This window comes from Echeneis naucrates, chromosome 23 (assembly GCF_900963305.1).
Source record: "Echeneis naucrates chromosome 23, fEcheNa1.1, whole genome shotgun sequence".
Classification (NCBI taxonomy): Eukaryota; Metazoa; Chordata; class Actinopteri; order Carangiformes; family Echeneidae; genus Echeneis; species Echeneis naucrates.
Window position 1 is genome coordinate 14,316,469 of NC_042533.1, and position 24,049 is coordinate 14,340,517.

At 39.0% G+C, this 24,049-nt stretch overlaps 2 protein-coding genes across 3 annotated transcripts; both read left to right on the forward strand.

The window, feature by feature from the left end:
* The first annotated feature begins 3,189 nt into the window (after positions 1-3,189).
* On the forward strand, positions 3,190-14,292 carry LOC115036666 (chloride anion exchanger-like). Of its 2 annotated transcripts, XM_029494939.1 has the most exons (20): positions 3,190-3,304; positions 3,740-3,916; positions 5,408-5,547; positions 6,315-6,586; positions 6,968-7,132; positions 7,206-7,358; positions 7,481-7,563; positions 8,407-8,554; positions 8,645-8,758; positions 8,942-9,019; positions 9,121-9,216; positions 9,322-9,428; positions 9,769-9,838; positions 10,448-10,540; positions 10,704-10,799; positions 11,882-12,109; positions 12,195-12,249; positions 13,386-13,531; positions 13,649-13,708; positions 13,890-14,292. In XM_029494939.1, the coding sequence occupies exons 2-20, from the start codon at positions 3,786-3,788 to the stop codon at positions 13,914-13,916; spliced, it is 2,262 nt and encodes a 753-aa protein (XP_029350799.1). In that variant the 5' UTR covers positions 3,190-3,304; positions 3,740-3,785; the 3' UTR covers positions 13,917-14,292. The 2 variants fall into 2 exon arrangements, with proteins under 2 accessions (XP_029350799.1, XP_029350800.1); XM_029494940.1 differs by lacking the exons at positions 12,195-12,249; positions 13,386-13,531; positions 13,649-13,708; positions 13,890-14,292 and having other exon boundaries at positions 11,917-12,027.
* A 930-nt stretch (positions 14,293-15,222) lies between these two features.
* On the forward strand, positions 15,223-23,618 carry LOC115037228 (chloride anion exchanger-like). The gene is made up of 19 exons (XM_029495723.1): positions 15,223-15,350; positions 15,425-15,564; positions 16,203-16,313; positions 16,562-16,722; positions 16,803-16,967; positions 17,941-18,093; positions 18,631-18,713; positions 18,802-18,949; positions 19,217-19,330; positions 19,528-19,605; positions 19,774-19,869; positions 19,994-20,100; positions 21,258-21,327; positions 21,512-21,604; positions 21,700-21,795; positions 21,886-22,107; positions 23,008-23,062; positions 23,222-23,358; positions 23,607-23,618. Exons 1-19 carry the CDS (start codon positions 15,223-15,225, stop codon positions 23,616-23,618), a joined length of 2,169 nt encoding a protein of 722 aa, XP_029351583.1.
* Positions 23,619-24,049: the final 431 nt, after the last annotated feature.

Consider the following 24,049-nt stretch of genomic DNA (forward strand, 5'->3'; position numbering starts at 1 on the left):
CAAAGGTCAAACCAGAGACGAGACTCCCATCCATTGCCCCATCAGCAGGGAAACGTGGTTTGGTTTGGATAAATCAAAATACATGTGATGTGTTCAACAATATATTTCTCCCCCCAATAGTCCTCATATGTTGTTGGTGAACATTTTACAGATACGTTCACCGTAAACATTTCAAACTTGTACAGTACAATGGCATCGATTCACTTTTTAATGGAAAAATTGACCATGAATCATTGCCGACAGATCTACACCAGGCAATGAAGGGGACAAAGAGACATGTTTTTCTTTTTTTAATCTTTATTTTATAAAAGTGGACTGACCTTGTTAGTCCAAATGTGCTCAGAGGAATTATGAAATGTCTTGAGTTGAACTGTGACAAACTTAACTGGCTGGAAATAGCTTGGGAAGGCAGTGGTTTAAATACTTTTGAGGTCATTGTAAATTAACAATGTATTTTCGCTGGTCATGTTGTTGCTGTTGTGCTTTAGATGAGCATAAATGTAATTTCCTGAAGACAAGGTTAAAATAGGACAGTCAAGATTTTTGACACTGTTGCAACATTACACAGATCACTCCAACCTGCTTTTCCTTGACTTTACATTCCGATCGTCTGTTACACCTCATCCTGTTCACCAGCAGGACAGTCCTGGACACTTTGTTCCTCAAGTTAAGACTTGTTATTGTTCTTGTTCATTGGAATTTGCAGATTTTTCAGAAAAAGAAACAAGCCAAGCATTAATGATGTTACTGTCATCTCTTCATCCATGCAAATTGTAACCAATGTGTTTGTAAATTTGGCTGACCACACATTTACTTGCTGACGCTGCTTTAATTTTCTTGAAAAGTGCAGTCTCTCCTATCTGATAAGGAAGTGATAGTGCAAACAGGCACAGAGAGAATCTACTCGATGATCCACAAGTTTGAAATGATAAACAGTGCAGTGAGCAGTGGTTTAGCACTGTTGCTTGGTTTAATCCCCAAATCTTTGTGCGGGTTTGTATGTCCTTCCTGTGCCTGATTGGATTTTCTCCAGGTTCTTCTAGGGTATGAGTGTGACTGGTTGTGTGTCTCTATACGTCAGCTTTGCAATCAAAATGTGACCTCAGCGTGAAGCCCACATTCATTCAACGTCAGTTTCAACTGGCTGTAGCCCCCCTGTGACCTGTGGATGAGTAGTGCTTGCAGATAATGAATGGATGAATGCCTATCTGTTTATTAAAAGTGACTTCCCTCATTGGGAATATTGAACAGTTTTTAATGTACAAAGTGATTTCACATTGATCACATGTATGTGAACTATGTGTGAATCATTAATGAATTAACATCAAGTCTAATGCATTTATATACTGAGTTACAACGCATTTCACATTTTACAACTGTTGGCTGTCAATCCTGTCTTGACATAAAACGGAAGCAAGATAGTATGTTCTTTTAATCTGTAAAACGTTTAGTAACATTTTAGTCAATTACTCATGAGTCAGAATGAGTCAACGTACAATTTATCAAGAATTTACAGTAAATAATAATGATTATAGGAAAGTAAAATTTTATGAGGGAATATTATAGTTGTGAGCGGGTTTCTTTAAAACAATAATTAATGTTATGGTTTATGACTGCGCTAACTCTCATCTCTTTTAGTCATGCTAAACTACAACTGTGGTCGGAGAGCCATTGTGCTCAATCTGTCACATGCCATGTAGTCATTTTTCCTCCGGCTTTTGCTTTAGAGTTTACCACCACATATTTACGGCCAATGACAATCAAAAGTTTGACATATTTGTTTACAGACACCAAGCTATGATTGGACAGTCACTGATTGGGAGCGGGGTTGAAAATGTGTTATTACTTAGTAGATTAAGGTAATTTCCTCAGGATACAGTGGGAAAAACAGCGTAGTGTGAGGTATAAATTTGTTCCTACGTATGTGCAAACATCTCACACACAGACACACATACACACACACACACACACACAAATCCAGAAACGAACCATCTCTCCATCAGGGTGGTTTTATTAAAGGAAATAAATTCTCAAATGGAAAGTCTTTGATCTTTCAATAATTGCCAACAGATCATTGTTCCAGTGTTTCTAAGACATCGTTCACTGTCCTGTAGCTTATCAGTCAACATGGCATGACAGAACAAAGATTGTTCCAAACATACAATCACAGCCACACAATCAGATCACATTGATTTATTACAGTCATTTATATGAGGTGAGAAATGAAATTAGTAGGACACTGTTGTTACAGCTAACCACTATTTTAGTTAGAAATCCACTAGGAAGTATGTTTAAAATTGTAGATTCATTGTTGATTACGCAGGTCAATATATATGACGGAATTTACTTTTATACAGTATAGTGTATTACTGTATATTTGTATAATGCGTCAGTATTTACGCACGCAAGCATGCAAGCATTCTTTTCCCATGATCCTGGCCTGAACTGTGCACAGTCCTCAAATAATACCACGGGCATCCCCTCCACTTAATTCTGAGCAGACACTTGAATAAGGTTGTTCACACACTTTCCTGTAATGTTTGCATTCCAACTCAATCCAGTGAAACATGTGAGCCCACTAACCCCCGCCCCCCTACCTCCACACACACACGGACCACCTCAGACAACAGTTCTTATCAGCTTGGTGTTTTTTGCTTCAAATTCAATTTAGTTCCTGTTGGGGTTGTGCTCTGTGGGAAGAAGAACATTATTAAATGTCGGTTATATTTTATGATAACTCTTAATCTTAAGTCGCAGTGTGTTTAACTTTCACGCCAGAGCACCAAGGTGTGATGTCACACACTGGATAATACATTTTGGATATGTAACTTGCACTGAGCAGTTTTCCAACAAACAGTCTCAGTTCCTGCTGCTCACAGAACTATTTTTACTCTTGAAGTGCCTTGTAGAGCACCACAGCTACTGCTGTTTCCCCTCCTGAAAAGTTACTTGATTTCCACTTCATAATGCTGACCTGTCCTGTCTGTCCTGTTCACATCCTCCCTTTCCTGCCCACCGGAACAATATCTTTCAAATGCTCTTTGGGGGCGGAAAGCCTCCACTGAAAGTTGCAGGTTGGAGATATCAGTGAGAACAATGGTCAAGGATAAGCCAGGCGTCCAGCGGTTTCGTGAAACAGGGACTTCATCATAATTGCTGTTAATAATTAAAGTTATCATGATAAGCAGCAGAGGTGGCATTTATTGATGGCAGAACTGTCCGAGGTCCCAGTTGATCAACAGACGCTGGAGGAGCTGGAAGAGCGGCTTGACGCTTTGGATTTGGGACAGATTACCACAGTCAGGTACGTAGGAGAACCCTTTTGTGTGGATATGAAGGTTATGGGAAAGAAAAATCTTTTTTAAGATTGTAAGAGCTTTGAAAATCAGGGGACTCTTCATAAGCAGCCGGTCCTCCAGAGGGGTTGCAGGAAGTGAATATTTCCTCGAGTGATTCATATCTTAAAAATGAATGCTGATCCAGAGAAAGTCAGGGGGCTGAGACATTTCAGTGTCAAAATTCAAAACACGTCTCCCTGGTGTTAATCTGTGCCCACAGCTCAAATTAAACCTGACAATTCTTGCCCCCAATACAGTTCTGGTCTGGACCTGGCTCATGTTTGTTGCCTGTATGTCAGGTGTCTGGACCTCTGGTGTTTGCTCTTACTGTTCTTTGATTAGAAATGTTCAAAGGCAGGACAGGATCCTCTCCCTAACTTAATGTGATTAATGGATCTCAGAGTCACATAGAGAAGAAGCACCGGTCCTCCAGGCACCAGAGGCAAAATGATGCGACCAGGGTCTAAGCAGTATGTGGTGGCCAGGCCACTGTACTCAGAGGACTCCTTCGCTGAGGAACATGAAAAGGTCTACAGGGAACGCAAAACCATTCTGGACCATGTCAAGCAGTATTTCAAGTAAGGAGCATGCAATACCTTTGTTTATAATCGTTTGTTGTTTCTTTGTTTTGTTTTGTTTTGTCTTTCTAATTAGTTTTCATATTAGGTTAGTCTCTCCTTATCTGTTGTTAAACATTTTTCCATCAATGGACCTCCAGCTGATCAGATTTCTGCTTATTACAGGATAATTTAAACCTATGACTAAAATAGTACTGACTTACTTATGGACGGAACTGAAAACGAATGATTTTTATTTTGTTTTGTGGAATCCACTTTGAGAACCACTGACCTGAGCTCCACTAAAACTGCTGTGACTACAGTAGTGGGCTGAGTCTTTACAATTAGATATTCCTACAATGATGCTCTTTTGTGAAGGTCAGCTTTCGGTTGTTGCTTCAATGTTTATCGCAAATTAATTTAAAAATATAGGCCTTATTTTTACTCAATAGAACTTATTTGTATGTTTAAAAACAAAATCACCATCTGTTGATCCTTCATTATTTTATTTTATTTTATGTACAATGTTTTTGGTCATTTCATCAGGTTCAAAAGTCAAGGTGGTGAATGAGGTGATGATTGGACTGTTTTGGCTTTTCTTTGACTCTGGGTTTTTTGACCTGATGATACCATCAGAATATCAGAAACTTTCATTAAATTGTTCCCAGGCCAAACTGTCCCAAATGTAATGTCATGTCATGTCGTGCTGGCACTAGGTTGCATTGCCTGTGGGAATGCAATACAATTCAGGTATTCTGGAGGACAATATGCGCAAACATTAGTATGACAACAGGTGTCAGCAAATCCACTTTTATATTTGCTTGGAAGTTGGCCCCAATTTTCTGAAACAACATAAGGAAGCAATTCGATCGCTCTTAATGCTGACAAGGAAAGCAATTATGGTGAAGTGGGTAGAAGATGACCCCCTGCCGCCGTTCTGATGTGGAAATCTCTGATATCCCTGAATCCCTCATATGGGATTCTATAAAAATTGGGACATTACATCAATGGGAGAATTCATACTTTTTAGAAGAAATGGAGGAGACCACTGGAACATCTTGGAGTTTTTTCTTTAAACAGATTTATATATTTGATATTACAATGGTTTATGGATGAAGAACTATTCACATCTTATTAGTGAAACTTAAGTGAAAGACAGCATTTACAAAACATGAAATATCATGAATTTATGCACATACGGATAATTTATTAATTATCAGCAGTAAAATGCATAAAAGGGCAGTATTGTTTTAAGTTATCCTTCTAAATTGTGATTATATCATTACATTTGCAAACCTTGTAAACTTTGAATAGTATAATATGCTGCAATGTATGACTTGTGACTTGTCGTGTTGCAAAGAAACATTGAAACAACAGACATCAACCCTATGAGCCTAAAAAGAGCTACCATCTCATCTTCAGTTGGCTTTATTTGGAAATGTAGGTTGGTGTATTCAGGAGCCCCAGATGTTCTGAGTGACCAATCTGCCACTTGTCCATTCATTGTTGTAGATGTGATGCCGAGCGAGCTAAGAGCATCGCTCTCTCTCTTCTACCGGTCATTGGCTGGCTGAAGATCTATCAAATCAAAGAGTGGCTGCTCAGTGACATTGTGTCTGGTGTCAGCACTGGATTAGTTGCTGTACTGCAAGGTAAATATCCACAGCAACAAAAAAATGTGTTGTACTCACACATATATATATATATATATATATATATTTTTTTTTTTTTTTTTTTTTTTTACTTATAATATTCCATGTTGTATTTTATGAACAAAATTTCAAGAAGCATGAAAACTTTATTTCAAAAATGTTATCCAGAAAATGTCCGTGACCAAAATATCCATGTTTCAGTCGACAGTGTTTAGTCCTACCTTCTATCATACAACAAACATGCAGAGGTTACACTGTCCTCCCATGAACTGTTACATAAAATAGGGTTCAAAACTGGGGAGCTCTTGCGGTGTGATACAGTTGGGATACAACATGAATCCTCTACAGGATATTATTTCATCCTACAGCTCTGCATTTTTAGAGGCAGTGATTCAGAACAGGTGTTTTATTCGTATTTAGAAAATGTGATTCTACAGAAAACAAGAAATTATATGGTCGATTCAAACAACCTCTTTGCGCAACACAAACACAATGTAACGTGCAGGCACGTGGAAGGCTACTGATTTTTTTGTCCCACTGAGGATTGTTGATTTGGAAAAAGGTATGTGGTAAGATAAAAACACTTGATTCTCTGGGTTTTCTATTCATTTAAACTATTCAAGTATTATCCTTGCATTGATATGTGAACCATCATCACAATATAGCTTAATATACAGAATCTGAAGTAATGTTATGGGAATTATTCTTATTATTTTTGCACACGTGTATGTGTATTATATATGTGTGTTCCTGTTTTTGTGTTTCAGGTCTGGCTTACTGCCTGCTGGCCTCTTTGCCAGCCTGGTACGGGCTCTTCTCTGCCTTCTTCCCTGTCATCATGTACTTCTTCCTCGGCACCTCAAGGCACATCTCCGTGGGTCCGTTTCCAGTCTTGTGTCTGATGATCGGCTCAGTGGTCACCAAGCTGGTCCCAGATGAGGGGGCACACGTCAACATCACAGGGTTGGAAGGCCTGTCCATAGACGATCAGAGAGTGCTGATAGCTTCATCTGTGACGTTTCTCGTTGGCATTATGCAGGTAAAGTTCCTCACGAAGCGCAATTAACCACTTCACTTTTGGTGCAATGACAGGGTTACACAATAAAATTGAATGGGGGCAATTAAAAACTTAACGTAAAAGCTTTAAAACTTTGACAGGTCCCAGAGTTCACATAACTCCAGTGCTTTATCTTAAGTATTGATGCCCATATAAAAAAACATTTGTTGTCTTAGGAACCAAAAACCCTCTCCGTGTGGTTTACATCTCTTCTGTCAGCCTTCTCTCTGGCTCTCTAGCCCACCAGACCAAATAGACTGTTTTCGCTGAGGGCCTGAGGTGGTTAGCTTGGCTCAACCCGAAGACTTAACATGTAATGTGGGTGAATCATCTGGCAGGTGACGTCTCATTTGTCTCTTCTAGTTGGTGATGGGTGTCCTTCAGGTGGGCTTTGTTGTCATGTATTTGTCAGACACTCTGGTGTCGGGCTTCACCACAGCCGCCGCTGTCCACATCGTGGTGTCGCAGCTAAAGTTTGTGTTGGGGCTGCAAGTTCCAGGCATCAGCGGCCCACTCTCTATCATATATGTGAGTACAGAGCAGGTTTAAGCTTTCCAGCTGTTTTGTGGGCATCTGTTTGACAATGTTTTAATGTCCTCAGACCCTGGAGATCATCTTTAACAAGATTACCTCCACCAATGTCTGTGATGTGGTTATCTCCTTAGTCATCATGGTGGTGGTGTTCATCGTAAAAGAGCTAAATGACAGATACAAGTCCAAGCTGCCGGTACCCATCCCAATAGAGGTTATCATGGTAAGCTATGCTAAGCAACGCCATTATTGGGGCTTTTTTCATAGCATTAACTAACGCATCAGTAATGATGATGAGCTGTATTTTCAGCTGTCATTTAGTGACTTGTATGAATCCTTCTGCAGACTGTAATTGCATGTGGAGTTTCATATGCATTTGACTTCAAGACGACGTATGGCATCGAGGTTATTGGTCATATTCCGAAAGGGTAAGAGATTTTTTCGCTTTAGTTGAAGCCAAGAAGTATTATGTCATGTCACTCCAGTGCCACCAGTGAATATCACCTCATTTGCAGTCTCATTTGTTTTTGGTTGTTCTTATTGTCACACTGTACATAGGAAACATCCTCTGGTTATCTTAAAGGGCATGTCCTCTCCAATCCGAAATAAAATAAAAAAATAAAAACAAAGGGGTATGTTTCTTTTGACTAGTTGTTCCTGGGACAGTGATGACTACATTTAATTGGACTGTCTTAGTGAGAGACAGGAAAGTCAGACAGAGATAGGATGGTGGTATGAGTTTTTCCAGGTGATCAGGGCACCCAGACTCACTCTTTCTTACCACAGAAATATTTTTCAGCGATAACAACCATTATTAAACTATATTAAGTACATATTTTGAGTTAATTGAAGTTTCCATATTAGCAAAGATAATTATGGCAAGAATGCAGATTTTAATACATTCATTCTTAGTTTCAAATTTCTCGTTTACATAAAACGCTGCAAACACCCCTTGAAGAAAAGTTCCCTTCCTGGAATCGAAGTTAAAATAGTGATTTCTTTGTTTGTTTGCTTTTCTTCGCCATCTGTCAGAGCATAGTAATCCAGAAACCAGGCCATTCTTAGAGATAACAACCTTGACAACGACACATCCGTGTATTTGTAAACCTAAAGGTACACGAGCACGAATAGTTATGAGTGTCATCTGAGTGCATGAATGAGCAATGTCAACACAAACGTGATTCTGCACGGCAGGATCACTGGGTTTTCGATACAGAAACACAATGAAGAACTGTATCTGAAGTTTACAGCACAGTCTTGTACAATTTCAGCTATGAGCCTCCTGTGGCCCCAAACCTGCAAATATTCCAGCAGACCGCGTTGGATGCCTTTCCTATGGCTATCGTGGGCTTTGCTGTGGCCTTCTCTGTAGCAAAAGTCTATTCTGTGAAATACGATTACACCATAGATGGAAATCAGGTATGTACCAGCACTAAATCATCAACATTAACATAGAGGCATCGGGTAATACTGATAAAAAGATGAGTGCTCTCTCTGACTTGGCTGCAGGAGTTGATCGCGTTTGGAGTAAGCAATATCTTCGGAGCTTCCTTCAAATCTTTCGCTGCAAGTACAGCTCTCTCCAGAAGTGCAGTGCAGGAAAGCACGGGGGGCAAGACTCAGGTAAACCAACTTGTCTGACCTGTCTAACTCCAGCACATCAACAATAAATCAGAAGAAAGAGCTGGCTTGAGTTTGAGCCTAGTTTTCAGACTTAAACCTTACTTATGATTTAAAAAAGCAATACCAGTATTTGTTCAATACTTTAACTCTTTTCAGACTAACATATTGTTATGCTCTTTTCAGATAGCTGGTTTGATATCAGCTGTCATGGTGATGATTGTCACCCTGGCCATTGGATACCTACTGGAACCTCTGCCAAAGGTAAATCTCCAAACTCCCTTACTCTCAACTAACATACAAATGATGATGTTTTTGAAACCTGGACTGACTGAAATCTGACCTCTGACCGATTCATTTAACAGTCTGTGCTGGGTGCTGTGGTCATTGTGAACTTGAAGGGCATGTTGATGCAGGTCCGAGATGTTCCATACCTGTGGAGGAGGGATAAACCAGACTGTGTGGGTTAATGCTCAGACTAAGTATTGCCTTAAATGTCTGAAATCTCTTTTTTTTGTCCCATTAATAACCTCTACTTTTTTTCCCTCACTTTTGCCCGCGTCCAGGTTGTATGGTTAGGAACCTGTATTGCATCCATATTACTGGGGCTGGATCTTGGACTGGCCGTTGGTCTTGGTGTGGAGCTGCTCAGCATTGTCCTCAGGGTTCAATTGTCAGTATCTATCCCTGTGCAGTTTTTTTGTTGTTGGTAGTTTTGGTTTGTTTTGGGTTTTTTTTTCCTGGTCATAGCCTGTAAATATCTTTGAAGCTTCGACAGTGAGCAAATGTCTTTTTAGAAATGCAACGTTTGAGCTACTTCCTGCTGCTTGCAGCACAACTGTAGGCCTCTGGACAAATTCATGTGAAAATCTGCCACAGAAATTCATGTTGCTCACAGAATAAGCTATACTAATTCTTGTCACGCTATTCTTTTGAAAATATGAATTCTTTTCACACTGATTTATAAAGAAATATCAAAAAAATTGTAAAGTGAAGTTTTTTCTGTCTTTCAGTCCGCGCTGCAGTGTCCTGGCCAACATCAAGGGAACAGATATCTACAGAGACAGAAAGGACTATTTAAAAGTATGTTGCACTGTATTGTGCAAAATGCATGAAAGGAATAGTTTGACATTTTGAGACGAGGGCTTGCTTAAGAGGACATACAGCTTAGTTTGATTTAGCGTAGCACTTGAAAAAAAGGAGAACAACTCTTTAGCACGTTATTGATTCTTTAATTTTAGAGCAACCAAAAGTGTATTACCCTGTAAAAGCCCTGCTATTTGTCTTTTTTTTTTTTTTTTTGTTACACTTGTAATCCACCCGCTTTCACATAGAAACTCAGCTGTTATGATGTACTATGCTCCAGCCTATGAAGGAGTGCTATCAGCCTTCTCATCTAAACTCTGTTCCTCTCAGCAAATTAACTTTTTGCTCAAAATTTCAAACTATTCCTTTCAAGAGTATTTAGTTGTGTTTTACTGTTAATCAAAGGAAACTGAGGGTCTCCATTTACTCCTGATAGTATCAGTGTTTGTTTCATTTGGCCATTAAATTCATCAAGGAGAACAATTGTAAAAATGACTGAAAGTGTTGTTAAGATTTATCTCAGCTGCCATGCAGAAAAGCTGTGTTTTTATAGGTCTTATGGGAAGCGGAAGCGGTTTCGGGACTAACAGAAATGACTCTCCCCAGATATATGAGCCAGAGGGAGTGAAGATCTTCAGGATACCATCACCAATCTTCTTTGCCAACATTGAGTTCTTTAGGAGCAAACTGGTTGAAGCTGTAAGTCATGCTGGGCTGTCAAGTATTATTATTATTGTCAAATACTTAATGTTATCCAACATGGCAAATGCTATAAAAGTCTTCTGAAAATAACCAAAGCAGCTTTATGGGTTCTTTCTGCAAATATTACATTATTTGTATTTATGTGATTTATGTCGCTCAGGTTGGATTTAACCCACTGAGAATATTGAGGAAGAGAAATAAAGCACTTAGGACAATTCGGAAACTTCTTAAGAAAGGTGACCTGCAGTGGACCTCAGTAAGTCATGACCTTTTCTTTGTTTACTGTGATCAAAAACATAACTATCATACTATCATCACGTAACTATCAGAAGCATACCATGATTGAAACCAGTTGATTCTGCACGTTAACCGTCAATCAGATGCAAGCAATCGCATAGATGTGTTGAAATGGTGAGGAATTGGTATGTTTTGTTTATAGCATGTTTACAACTTGTAACTTAAGATTTACAACAGGCAACAAGATTTACAAGTCTGATTGTGCCTTTTGAAATATGAAAGGTGAAGCACCTCTCTATAAACATAATCTGCATGCTATCAGCTGTTCAAAGTACAAACATAGAAGTCAATGAGTACTGTTAGAGTGCTGCAGTTCCTGGTGCATTCCAAAAGCTGTTGCTCCCACACTTGGATCAGTGAGGTTGTAGACAAATGAAGACAGTGTAGACACGTGCACCTGCAGCCCAGAGAATAATAACACGAAATTCATGTAGCTCAACGAAACAATTATGATTCTTTTTTTTTTTTCAAATCTGTGGACATTTAGAACACCAATTTATAGGGTTGTGTCTACTGCATGGCCAATATAAATAACAGCTGCTAAAATACTAGTCTTAGAGGAAATTCATCATCAAACCTCATTCTTTGGAAAGAAACACTTTTATTTGCTTTTATACGTGTCACCTCTTTTCCTCAACTGAATGTTAATGTCATGCTAACCATCCAACTCTGTGCTCCCCAAAAAAACGGAAAATCTGTAACTCCTCTGAGAGTGAGTATTTTTATGTCTTGTATTGTAAACACAACAATGCCTGAAGCTCTTGGCAAGACTGATAAGTGAACAGGTTATGTAGCAATTGCATAACTTACAGTTTCTTTAACTGTTTCCCTGGTGCAATGTGTTTTTACTTAATCACAAACTTTTCCATCTACACTCAGCATAAAAACCTTGACACAATGTTTCATAACGTGCATAAAATTGGGTGGATGAATATCCAATTCATCTTAACTGCAGCCTACACTGCACTGATTTCTGTCTCAAGTTAATTCAGGAGGTGACTCCTCAAAATTTTAATATTTATTTAATATCTCACATTACAGAAAGGCTTTTTAAATACCTCTTGTGGGCCAATCAGAGAATCAGAGGATGACAGCAACGTGGAGGAGCTGGACCTGCCGACCGACTTCAAGGACCTTCCTGCCCGCATTGACTGGAACGCCGAGCTTCCAGCCAACATAGTTGTTCCGAGAGTGGACCTTCACAGCCTGATCCTGGACTTTGCTGCTGTCTCCTTCCTAGACATCTCTGCTCTGAAGGGACTGAAAACAGTTGAGTTGTTCAATCACAGTATCAAAATTACCTGCTACCCCCTTGAGGCTGCTTCCCTTTATTTATGCAAAACTTTGGTCGCAGGCGCTGAAAGAGCTGATTCGGGTCGAGGTGGAGGTCTACATTGTCGATTGTGATCGTAAGTGAAAACAATTCCAAGTGCAAAAACAAGTCCAAACTCCAGACTTAGGAATTTAGTTCCCACCGGAGCAGCTCAAAAGAACAGGAGGTGTCGCCCAGAGCCCCCAGATACGGATGGTCATGAACCAGGTTCATGCCCATTCCATTTGAACCTATTTGTACCAGAAACTACAGCTTAATGACAAAGCACTGCTGACTACTGATGGAAATATGATCAGAGGCAATAAGTCAGTTTAGCCAACACTTCTTTCCTGGCTACACTTTCCTTTAAATCTAAAGCACTGCTTCCGGCCGTACCTACAGGTTTGTATTTGCATGTCTATGCAGTGTTGTACTAAGAAAATACCACAAACGAATGTGCCAGAAGGGGCTCAAATGCTCACACTAAATTCCAAAATATTTCAACATTTATTTATTTTAGCGTTGTGTGAACCAGTGTGTGTCACAGTGTACAATACGAGGATTAGTACACATCCATAAAAACTACCTGTGCAGTGGCCGGCTCATGTCATTCTCCACGACATTTGACTGTAGAGGATCACGGTACACAGAGTGAGGGTGAGTGTAGTATAATCCACATGTTTATTTGCAAATGGTTCTAGAGTAATACAGGATAGTTTGAAGGTTTGTGTTGTGGAGCCACTGTAAACTGACTCACGTCAGACCCATAGTTACAGTATATCATTCACATTTTGTCTGATCATGTGTCTCCGTTTCTTAAGTTAGGATTTTATTCAAATGGAAAGTCATTTGATGTTGAGTTCTTAAGGTCTGATGACAGCATTTTTTGTTTTTAGTTTTTTCATTGGTGACAAAGTTGAAGTGATTGACAGACATTGAATGTTTTGACACGCGAACAAAGTACTGATTGCTTTGGTGGCTTTGTGAGAAATGCATGAACTAAGAATTGCTTTCATGGTTATGGAAATGACTATCTGATGGGTGAATTGCATCAAATTGATAGAACAGAAACTGTTATAATAGTAAAAGAAAAGCTGAAAATCAGATGGGGCTGGTTAGCGTTACAATAGAAGCCTACTTAGGTGCAGATAAATGACATCGTCATGGTAGATGCGTCTCCAAATCCTTCTCAGTGGACCTCTGACAGACTTTCTCCTCTCTCCTCGCCTGCAGCTTACATCCTGGAGAAACTGCATCATTGTTGCTTCTTTGATGACGAAGTTCAGCCTTCAATGTTCTTTGTGACGCTTCACGATGCCATGCTGCACATCCTCGAGAAACATCCAGACACATCAGAAAAGAAATCGGGGAGTGGAAAGGTGAAACAGATGGGGCTCACAATTTTTACTGAGTTGTGTTATGCTGTAAACTAGCATAACACCAGGAGGATGCTACCTTCTTACTTCTTTTTATCTTACTTTCATTTTACTCCACAGATTTTAACATCAGTCACAGTCCACCACCCTGGAGGCAATCTAAGGAGCAGAGATAGAAATGTATGTACCTGATTTGATTTGCATCTCTGTGCCTTTAGGCACATCCCATACATGTCATGTTTATACAAATGATAAGCAGCAAATGAGTTTAGTTCCACACTCGCATTTTAATTTTGACAACATGTAGTCAATTGTGTTTCAAATTTGAAACTGGTTAAAATAGCTTCTCCTTCTCTGACAGGCTCCACATCCAGAAACCAAGTTATAATGTGTGGATGAGCAGAAGCCACTTTTTGGAAGAAAACATCAAAAACTCCAACAAGTAGCAGAGGGAATTTTTTTATAACTCATGTTGTATAATACACTGATGTAATGAATGATAAAATAGATTTATTAATCTGACGATCGAAGTTACCCACGACAATATTTGCTGTAATATAAAAAAACTATTATACTGTTTATTATACTTTATACTGTACATAGCGAGTTTGTAGAAATCTTAGGTACAATATATATTCATATGTTGTATTCTTATATTTTCATCATGTGAATAAATTATCATGTTGACAGATTGTTTTTAAAGTCGCCTTTCCTGTTTAGTATTTATGAAGAACTATTGAAATAAAATATATATTCATTGTAAATAATGGCATTCAGTATTTAGATTTCTTTAGGATGGAAAAAAAAAATGGTGCTCATGCATACAAAGGCACTGTAGTAGTACTGTGAGCAGGAGTTTAAGCTCTTATAGGTGTCACGCACATAAGGAGACGTCTTCCACCTTTAAAAGCGCCTTACAGGCCTGTGGTCCCATCCATAGATGGTGTTGGAGGGTAAACAACAAAACATTTGACAGTCGCTCCTCTGTAGTTCAGTTATATCCAGTGGACAGTGAATGAAGCTGTTACTTACTTACGTCTTTTCACTTTTTTCGATTCTTTGATGTCGGTATGAAAGGAAAGAGTTTTTGTTACTCGTTTTGTGATTAGATCCAACCCCTCCTTATTCCATCCTGACCACAGTAAAGGCGGACCCAGACAATGCATTCGTCAGGCAGTCGCTCACTTGACCTTTGTGTAGTGCGTGTGCAGAAGCCAAAGGTGTCGCTCAGTGGTCACACAACAAATTCATCGTGGATCCTGAGAAAGACTCACCGTTATCACAAAGCGGGAATTCCTTATAAAGCCAACGCTGACACTCCAACACTACAGTCTGCTATTTTCACTTTGCAAACAATTTGATATTTTTTGTAATCACTTTAAATAAGTGGCATTTTTTGAATTTGACTTTTTAAGTCAAATGCAAGTAAGGGTTAGATAAGCAAGACATTACAACTAGAGAACATGAAAATTGCTCATCCCACATATCCACAAAATGAATCATAATGAGATTGTGTCAATGATTAAACCAGTTAAGCACAAAACTGACGGTGGTGAAATTGATCAGATCACAGATCAAATATAAACTCACTGTACTACACAGGGAGCAGTGGCCAAAGGTTCTCTTCAGGATATAAATTTTTTCAAACCATTTCACATTCCACTGGAGATTACATTCACACTTGAGGTGTGAAGATGGCCACTCCGAGGAGACAATATTTGGTGTCGAGACCAGTGTATTCTGAGGACAACTTCGCTGAAGATCATGACAAAGTCTGCAGAACACGCAAATCCATCATGGATCATGTGAAAGACTTTCTAATGTAAGTGGGCACAGGTTTGGAATAAGAATTATGGTCTTTTGATTTGATATAACCAGTTTCTGCTTTGTGCATAGATGCGATTCAAAACGGGCCAAGAACGCAGCACTCTCTTTTCTGCCCATTATTCACTGGATGAGAAACTACAGAGTGAGAGAGTGGCTGCTGGGTGATGTGGTGTCTGGGATCAGCACAGGTTTGGTGGCCATCATGCAAGGTGAGGGTAGAAAAAGTCTAAAAAATCCCCGTTGCTGTTAAAGTCAACTTAACACTTTAAGTTTGCGGAGCTAGGGGTTTAGTGGATAAAATTGAAAATGATATGGTTTGATTGTTTTTGATTTTTTTCTTTTTTCTCTGCATGTTTTTAAATTGATGTTATTTCATTCATTTTGTATGTTGTTTTTTTTAATTACTTGCTCCCTGTAAGGTGTATTTGAGTATTGTTAAAAGCACTCTATGAATAAAATGTAATATTATTATTGTTAATATTGAAATTCCATTGTGCCTGAATGGGCTATAGTCTTAAAAGTCTCAGGGGTTTGATCTCACTTTAATTTCTCCTTAAAAAAAAAAGTAATTTTAAGAGGCTCACTGAGTTAAAGTCTATGTGTAGGCTTGACTCCCTGGAAGAGGAGGTGTAATATATTACTTCGTATTGAAATAATTTAATAAACTTTAAAAAAGAAAAAAAAAATATATTCTCGTAACTTCGCAGTTATTTGAAAAAAGAAAAATGAATGTTCTGCCACTACTCACTTCTTTATCAGTCCCTTCATTAGTCATTGTCTTTTTCAGTTATGAAAAAGACGTCATATTGTTTAAAAATTGTGTTTGTGGTATTTTTGTCTCACTCAGGACTCGCTTTCTCTGTACTGGCCTCGCTGCCTGCAAGCTATGGCCTCTACACAGCTTTTTTCCCCGTGCTCATATACTTCTTCCTTGGTACCTCAAGACACATATCTGTAGGTATGTGATTCAGCGCTTCAGTACTATAAAACATCCTGTTTCTCGAAATATCGCCGAATTATTTAATTGGTTATTTCTATTTAAATGTATAATTTATTTATGTTTCATTTGCTCTCAAGTTGTCTTGAGTTAAGTTTAGATAGATCACAGCATGATAACATTGTTAATCTTGTCCCTTCAAACCAATGGACATAAGATGTGACATGCTTTATGTCATCGTCACCCATCCGTACCCTTGTTCCCCACAGGCTCCTTTCCAGTGCTGAGTCTGATGGTGGGTGCAGTGGTGACCCGCCTGGTCCCAGAGGATGGACCAGCAGCAAATATCACAGGCTTTGAGGGCCTGAACCCGGACCAGCAGAGAGTCCTGGTGGCCTCCTCTGTGACCTTCCTGGCTGGGTTGTTCCAGGTAGACTTGGCTACTGCGTCTTTTAACCTGTGTATCCGTGGAAGAGGTTTCAAAGCAAGCTTCCTTTCTGTCTCTTCCAGCTGGTGATGGGTGTCCTTCAGATGGGCTTCATTGTTGTGTATTTGTCAGACACTCTGGTGTCGGGCTTCACCACAGCAGCAGCCATCCACATCCTTGTGTCTCAGCTCAAATTTGTGTTGGGGCTGCAAGTTCCAGGCATCAGCGGCCCGCTCTCTATCATATATGTGAGTACAGAGCAGGTCTAAGCTTTCCAGCTGTTTTCCAGTGTTCCAGGCATCAGTGGCTCACTAGCTATCATATATGTAAGTACAGAGCAGGTCTAAGCTTTCCAGCTGTTTTCCAGTGTTCCAGGCATCAGTGGCTCACTAGCTATCATATATGTAAGTCCAGGATGTGACAGCTACGTTAGTTTCGAAACAGATGTGTGAGGATGTAGCTTGACTTTGCAAGCAACTCTTGGGATATAAGACAAACAGCACAAACTACAGTGAGCGGAGCCAAAGATGGCCTCAAAAGATCGAAAAGACTAACAGTAAATCACACACAAGTCACACACCCTGTTAGTTTGGGAAATACACTTATTTGCCTTTTGTCATGCATTAAACAGGAAGATCGATACAAAACTAGCTAATCTTGGCACAAAGACTGGAAGCAGGAGTAAACAAATGGCCTGACTCTCAACTAACAGTTACACCTGCCAAAGTTTCTAACTAACATGTTTTAGCTTGTTTGTGGAAGGCAAACAGCTGTTGACCATCACACAGCTCAGAGCAAAGTCGAGAATAACACTAATGTTTCAGTGCAGAAATTCTTGTGCCATTTGTTCATGTACCTCCTAATACCTGCTAGTTTCTCTCCCTTATGGGTAACCATTTAACTTGAACGATTGAACTGTTACTTTGTGCTCATGTTAATTTCAATCACCTCCTGCTGTGGCTGTGACTCTGTGACACCTACAGGAAATTGTTGACACGGAATTGATTGTAAACGTTGTAGGAAGTCTCACATTTTTGTAGCGCTTATCATCTTCGTGCCAAATGCACGTTGAATAATTGCTCAGTCACACAGAGGCAATTATCAGTATGAGGGCTTTTTCTTTTTTTTTCTTTTTTTTTTAGATATGTTGCATTTTCACCTTTCATTGATTTTTGACACTAACAAATACATGTTTTTGTTGTTGCTGTTTCCTTGGCCCAGACCCTGGAGAAGATTTTTGTCCAGATCAGCTCTACAAACATCTGCGACCTGGTCATGTCCATAGTGATCATTGTGGTGGTGTTCCTGGTGAAGGAGCTAAATGACATATTTAAAGCCAAACTGCCAGTGCCTATACCTATTGAGGTTATCATGGTGAGGGAAGCTATACCAGTTTTGTATGGTTTTCTGTAAACACTTTGCAATGCTCTCCTTTTCCAAAAGATAGCGTGTATTTCAAGAAAGATTTCTACCCTCCATAGAGCCACTGGTTTTAGTTATTACAAATAACGTGGAAATTTGAATTTCAAGCTTGAAACTTTGGTTATCAATCAATCAACTGATTTTGATTGTATGAGAATATAGTTGGTAGCGGGGAAATCTTTCCCGTAAATTGTGGGATTCCCAAACTACTGTCTTGGAGAATCAATCCAGAGGAATAAATCTTACATGAAACAATAAAAAGGAATTTTGTCGAATTGTATTTTGGAAGTAAATATTGAACTGCATTGCTTATATTAATGTCCCAGGTTAGTATTCATATGCAAACTCCGAAATACAATATAGAAGTGATTCCAGGAGAAAAAAGTTTATCCTTCTGGACAAATCAACAAACAAAATGTAGAGCATTGCAGCTTAAGTTAAGTTATCTTTTATTTAAGTTAAGTTAAGTTATCTTTTTTATTTACTCAGATGGTCACAGCTTGTGGGATTTCCTACGAATTCGACTTCGAGAAGACATATAATGTTTCTGTTGTTGGCAAGATGGTTAGCGGGTAAGTTTCAAGTACTACAACCACAAGGAAAATGTTGCAGAGAAATGCTGCAGCTTCCATCAGATGATTATTTAAAATTATCTTTCAGGTATGAGACTCCCATTGCACCAAATATGGAAGTTTTCCGAGAGAGTGCTGTGGAGGCCTTTCCTATTGCCATAGTGGGGTTTGCTGTTGCCTTCTCAGTGGCCAAAGTCTACTCCATCAAACATGATTATGCCATTGATGGGAATCAGGTGAGTTACATTTTTGCAACCTTGACATATAAGCTGTATAGATAATGAATGGATGGATGGGCAAACACTACAGTCTCTCTCTGGCTATGAGAAAGAAAGAATAGTTAAACAGTGAAATGAGTCATTATGCCTGTGAAAATGTAAAGTTGAGTGTTGCTTTCGTGTCACAGTTTGCTTTGAGGTCTCGTGCGACATATATGAGGCAGAACAGGCAAAATAATTGAAGTCTGAAATGAACAAATGCAACCTTTCTTTGTTCCGTTGCAGGAGCTGATTGCGTTTGGGATTAGCAACATATTTGGTGCAAGCTTCAGGTCATTTGCAGCCAGCACAGCTCTCTCCAGGACTGCCGTGCAAGAGAGCGCAGGAGGAAAAACACAGGTAAGAAAAAAAACTCGCCATGATCAGTCTCTGTTTCCTGGTTCATGGACTTTTATTGGGACACTAGCTCCACACACTTTTTATCAACAAAAGGATTTATTGTAAATGTCACTTTACACGCCAGTTTATGTCACTGTCATTTTGGTTTCACTGGGATATTTAAAGCAAACATTAACTTTCTTTTCTTATAAATGCAGATTGCAGGTTTGATATCAGCCCTGATGACGATGATTGTGACTCTGGCACTTGGGTTCCTCCTTCAGCCGCTGCCCATGGTGAGAGCTGCCTATGCAATGTATTTTCTTGTTCGAACATGGAGGACAATATCGTTATTTGTATCTTAAAAGCATTTGAACATTTTGTCAGAGTGCAGATTGATATATGCCATAAAGTTAAAGGATGTTCTTTCTTATAAACGTGTTTAACATTGAATTTGACTGCAGTCTGTCCTAGGGGCCTTGGTGATTGTCAACTTGAAGGGCATGCTGATGCAGTTCAGAGAAGTCCCATACCTGTTAAGGAGGGACAAATTAGAATGTGTGGGTGCTCATTTAAACATACCGTAAGACTTTAATGTCAAAATGTTTGTGTACTTGTAGAATCAAAAATATTCAGCCGTTTAAGTGCTCACTGGCCACAATCACAGTTTGTGTTTTTCTGCAGGTGGTGTGGATCGGAACTTGCCTTGGTGCCATCCTGCTGGGCCTGGACCTCGGTCTGGCAGTGGGCTTGGGGGTGGAGCTGCTCAGTGTAATCATCAGGACTCAATTGTAATTATAATTCATGGCATCTCCAATCAGTTTGGTTTATGTACAAAGAAATCATGGGATCGCTGGAGCTGGAAAAAAACCCTATGTGGAACACAATAATTATGTAGTCAAACCAAATGTTATTATTGTCACTTTAAGTTGACATCCTAGCCAAATCATATGTTTTAAAAACAGGCCGAGGACACTGGCTTTCTGAAATGCATCTTTATAGCCATGTTCACATCCTGCTACTGCTCAATCAAAGGTTCTGCAGAATCCCGATTTATGTTTTTAGTGTTTTAGTGTCTGAGTTGTGACGCTTAAAAGTCCCATATTCAAATGTGTTGAAGAAGACGTGTTTGTGGATTTAGGGACAAAAAACCATCTTTATTTTACATTTTTTCTTCTCTCTGGAACACCATTGACTTTCGGTCAGTAACTGTCTCAGTGATCCAATATAAATATAGAACTTTTTTTCACCAAAATGAACAGTCAGTGCCAATTGGAGGCCCCAAGTCTGTAAATTCCCACGTCTACTGCAGCGCCATATGACCCTGGTCTGAATGCCAATATAGCCTTCTCTATTGCTAGCAAAAGCCTGTTGTCAGCAGGTATTAGTAGTTTTTTTTTTTTTTATTAGTGGAAAAGGATCTTTAGAAAAACTGAAAACCTGCTTTAGGATTTAAAAGGAAAATACACAAAATAAAAGATGTAAATATTCAGATATAAAGTATGGCTTGTGAAAAGCCTATCAGTGAGATATCCTACTCTCTGCTTAAAAAAGAAAACCTCATAGTCCAATTTAGGATTTATCTACATCAAATATATCCGTTTACGTTTAACTATTGCGTAAATGACCGTGTGTCTATCATGTAGGTGTCAGTAAAGTACTCTATGATGCAATCAAAGAGCTTTAGGTCAAACTACACCTGTCAGCAGCCATCATTCTTGGTGTCAGTTTGCAGTTTCTTGGTACTGAAGTTCACTTTAACATTCAGTGCCATATATAGCGGCTCCTATTAGAGAAGATATCGTGGAAGATCTATATCTCATCGTGCAACTTCATAATCTGAAGGAACGGCTTATCTGCTATAATATGTATGAATCAGTGTATTTTTGAACGTCATTCTTTAGTGGAATTTAAACACGCCTGTGACCTCCTCCTCATGTCTCTCCAGTCCACGTTTTTCGGTCTTGGTTAACATCCCTGGGACTGACATCTACAGGGATCGCAAGGATTACCTGCATGTAAATATATTATTTTCTTTATAGGTTCCTGATTTAGCCATGTGTGAATGTTATTGGGGATGTTGCTTTTGTGCCTGTTCTCATTGTTTTGGCCGAGGCTCACTGAAATACTATTATCTCAAGTTTTCATTTGATGTCATTGTTACCTACGAATGTTTATTTAACATGGTGCCTTTATTCTCAGACATTTGAACCAAACGGAGTGAAAATCTTCAAGATACCGTCCCCTCTCTTTTTTGCCAACATAGACCTCTTCAGGGAAAAGCTTATAGAAGCTGTATGTATGCCATCTGTCTCTGTGTATTGGTCAGCATGTTTTTCTATGTGAAATATATATTAAGTGAACATGGTGTCAACACTCGGATATTTCAGGTTGGATTTAACCCCTCGAGGATTTTGAGGAAGAGGACCAAGGCCCTCAGGAAAATCAAGAAACTATTGCAGGAAAAGGGTGATCACATTTCAGAGGTGAGACATAAAACTGCTATAAACTAAAGCATGGTAAAGAAAAAAACTCTCACAAAGCTTTAAGTCTATTTTCATACATTTTTCCACCAGGGGGGCTTGGTCGATTTATTTTTCCAAACAGATAATAAGACCAGCTTGGACACCAAAGAGCTGGATCTGTCTCTTGACCTCAGAGACCTTCCTTTCCGGATGGACTGGAACGCTGAGCTTCCTGCTAACATCAGTGTTCCCAGAGTGGACCTTCACAGCCTGATCCTGGACTTCTCTGCTGTCTCCTTCCTGGACATCTCTGCTCTGAAGGGACTCAAAATGGTAAAAAAAAAACAAAAAAACAATTTCAATGTCTACCAGTATCACTGTCAGAAAAAATCCGAAAAAATATCTTCATCAGATTGTTCAGATAAAAGTTAGCAACTCCAAATCATAGTAACAAACACAGGCTGCATTTTACATTTCAAGATAAAATCCTTTGACTTGTATTTTTGTGAAATGTGGGGATCATTTTAACATTGTTGGCTGTGAACAATTGTTGAGTCAAAGAACAACGTGCCACTTGCAAAATACAAGAGACTTCAGTACTTAAAGTACCTCATAAAATGTTCTTAGTTGCTTCCCATTAGTGTTGCACATTAAATCATTGTTGGATACTTAGATTAATGATCAGGATCTAAACAGTAGCAGCTAAAGATAGAACATCAAAAAATAAAAAATGAGCGACAGTAGTTGTATGGGTTGTGTATGGACCATCATTGAAATCCCCTTAAAGTTTTACAGAGCAGAAAGACAAAGTTTAAAAAGTTTAAAAAGGAAAGAAGACAGAAAAGAGAGAAAGAAGAAAAAGAAGACACAGAAAAAGAGAAATCCAAAGAACCAGCATGCAGCATGCACAATTACACGCTTGTATAAATGACAAGGCACTGAGGAACCATATGATGAAATGCTAAGAGCGTGAACTCTTACGAGTTAAGAATTTACATAAAATATATAATAAGAAAAAAAAGAATATACACAACAAATTCTAAAGAAAAGCAATTAAGAGGTGTTAAAATCAAATAAAAAAATTAGAAAAAAAAAAGATTAGTCATATATCAACTGCCTCTATGGCCTGGAGGCCCTCGGTTAGGCTGGTCCAGAGAAAGGGGCCACAGGAATGAAATGATGCCTAACCAAAGGTTTTTGTTCTGACTTTTTTAATGCTGCTTATCACCACAGATGCTCAAAGAGTTCATGCGAATTGATGTGGATGTTTACATCGTGGCGTGTGATGGTAAGTTGCATAAGCATGCCTTAAGATAAACTCAATGATGACACTTGTAAACTGACAAAACATCAATCATCCCCTCCCCTCCTCTCAGCGAATGAGCACATACGAATGAAAATAGCGCAGTTTTTATCAAGTTTACATTCAGTCTGTTTGTGCTGACAGCGTATGTCTTGGAGAAACTTCACATGTGCATGTTCTTCGACAATGAGATTCTCACCTCTATGTTCTTCCCGACGCTTCATGACGCCATGTTGCATGTGCTTGAAGAGCACTGCGGGGTCAAAAGCAAAGGCTTGGTGGTAAGAAATATGGGTTGTACGCAGTCATCCTACATGAACTTGTTTTTGCTACCTCCTGGAGGACCAGATCACAAACTATGAAGTTCAAACTAATTGTCTTTTTTTCATAGCAGACGAATACCAAACTCTAGAGGAAACTAGAAGAGCAACTGTCTCCAGATTCCAGAAAGAAAGACAATGCTATTTTATAAAGGTTATAATTTCATTCGATTTCACTCTGATGTTTTCAGTTTTGTTTTGTTCTTCAGGGCTCGTTGTAGTCTTTAATACCCACTGTCTGCAGTATCAGCTAACAATCAAAACTTTTGCACTACTATTTTTTTAAATGTTCATTTCTTGCATTCTAAATATGTCTGTCTGTCAATGTTTTTTCTTGTGTGATTTCATGTGACTGTAAATGTGGCATTGTAGAGTGCATATGTAAAGCCCAACTACCACATGGAAATAACAGTTAAGACAAATAAAAGCAACTCATAAATATACAAGACATGTTGCATTGGATATCAACAGGTGGCTGACAAAGTCTCTGAGCCATTTGGTTGTCAAGTGCTCTAAAGCCTAAATTTATACACTGATCAGCCATGAGATTATAACCAACTGCCGGACGTTGTGACATAGAGCTGTAAGTGGATCTAAATGTTAGACATGGAAGTTGTGAAGTAGAAACTCCACAGATCAGAGTTGTGGTCCA

What these genes read in the sequence shown, in the direction of transcription:
- LOC115037228 (XM_029495723.1), top strand. Translation starts at nt 15,223, where the DNA reads ATGGCCACTCCGAGGAGACAATATTTGGTGTCGAGACCAGTGTATTCT. An exon ending in GTTGGCAAGATGGTTAGCGG is followed by an intron (nt 18,714 to 18,801) that starts GTAAGTTTCAAG and finishes ATTATCTTTCAG; the next exon opens with GTATGAGACTCCCATTGCAC. An exon ending in GTAATCATCAGGACTCAATT is followed by an intron (nt 20,101 to 21,257) that starts GTAATTATAATT and finishes ATGTCTCTCCAG; the next exon opens with TCCACGTTTTTCGGTCTTGG.
- LOC115036666 (XM_029494939.1), top strand. Translation starts at nt 3,786, where the DNA reads ATGATGCGACCAGGGTCTAAGCAGTATGTGGTGGCCAGGCCACTGTAC. An exon ending in ATTGGTCATATTCCGAAAGG is followed by an intron (nt 7,564 to 8,406) that starts GTAAGAGATTTT and finishes GTACAATTTCAG; the next exon opens with CTATGAGCCTCCTGTGGCCC. An exon ending in TACTGGAACCTCTGCCAAAG is followed by an intron (nt 9,020 to 9,120) that starts GTAAATCTCCAA and finishes TTCATTTAACAG; the next exon opens with TCTGTGCTGGGTGCTGTGGT.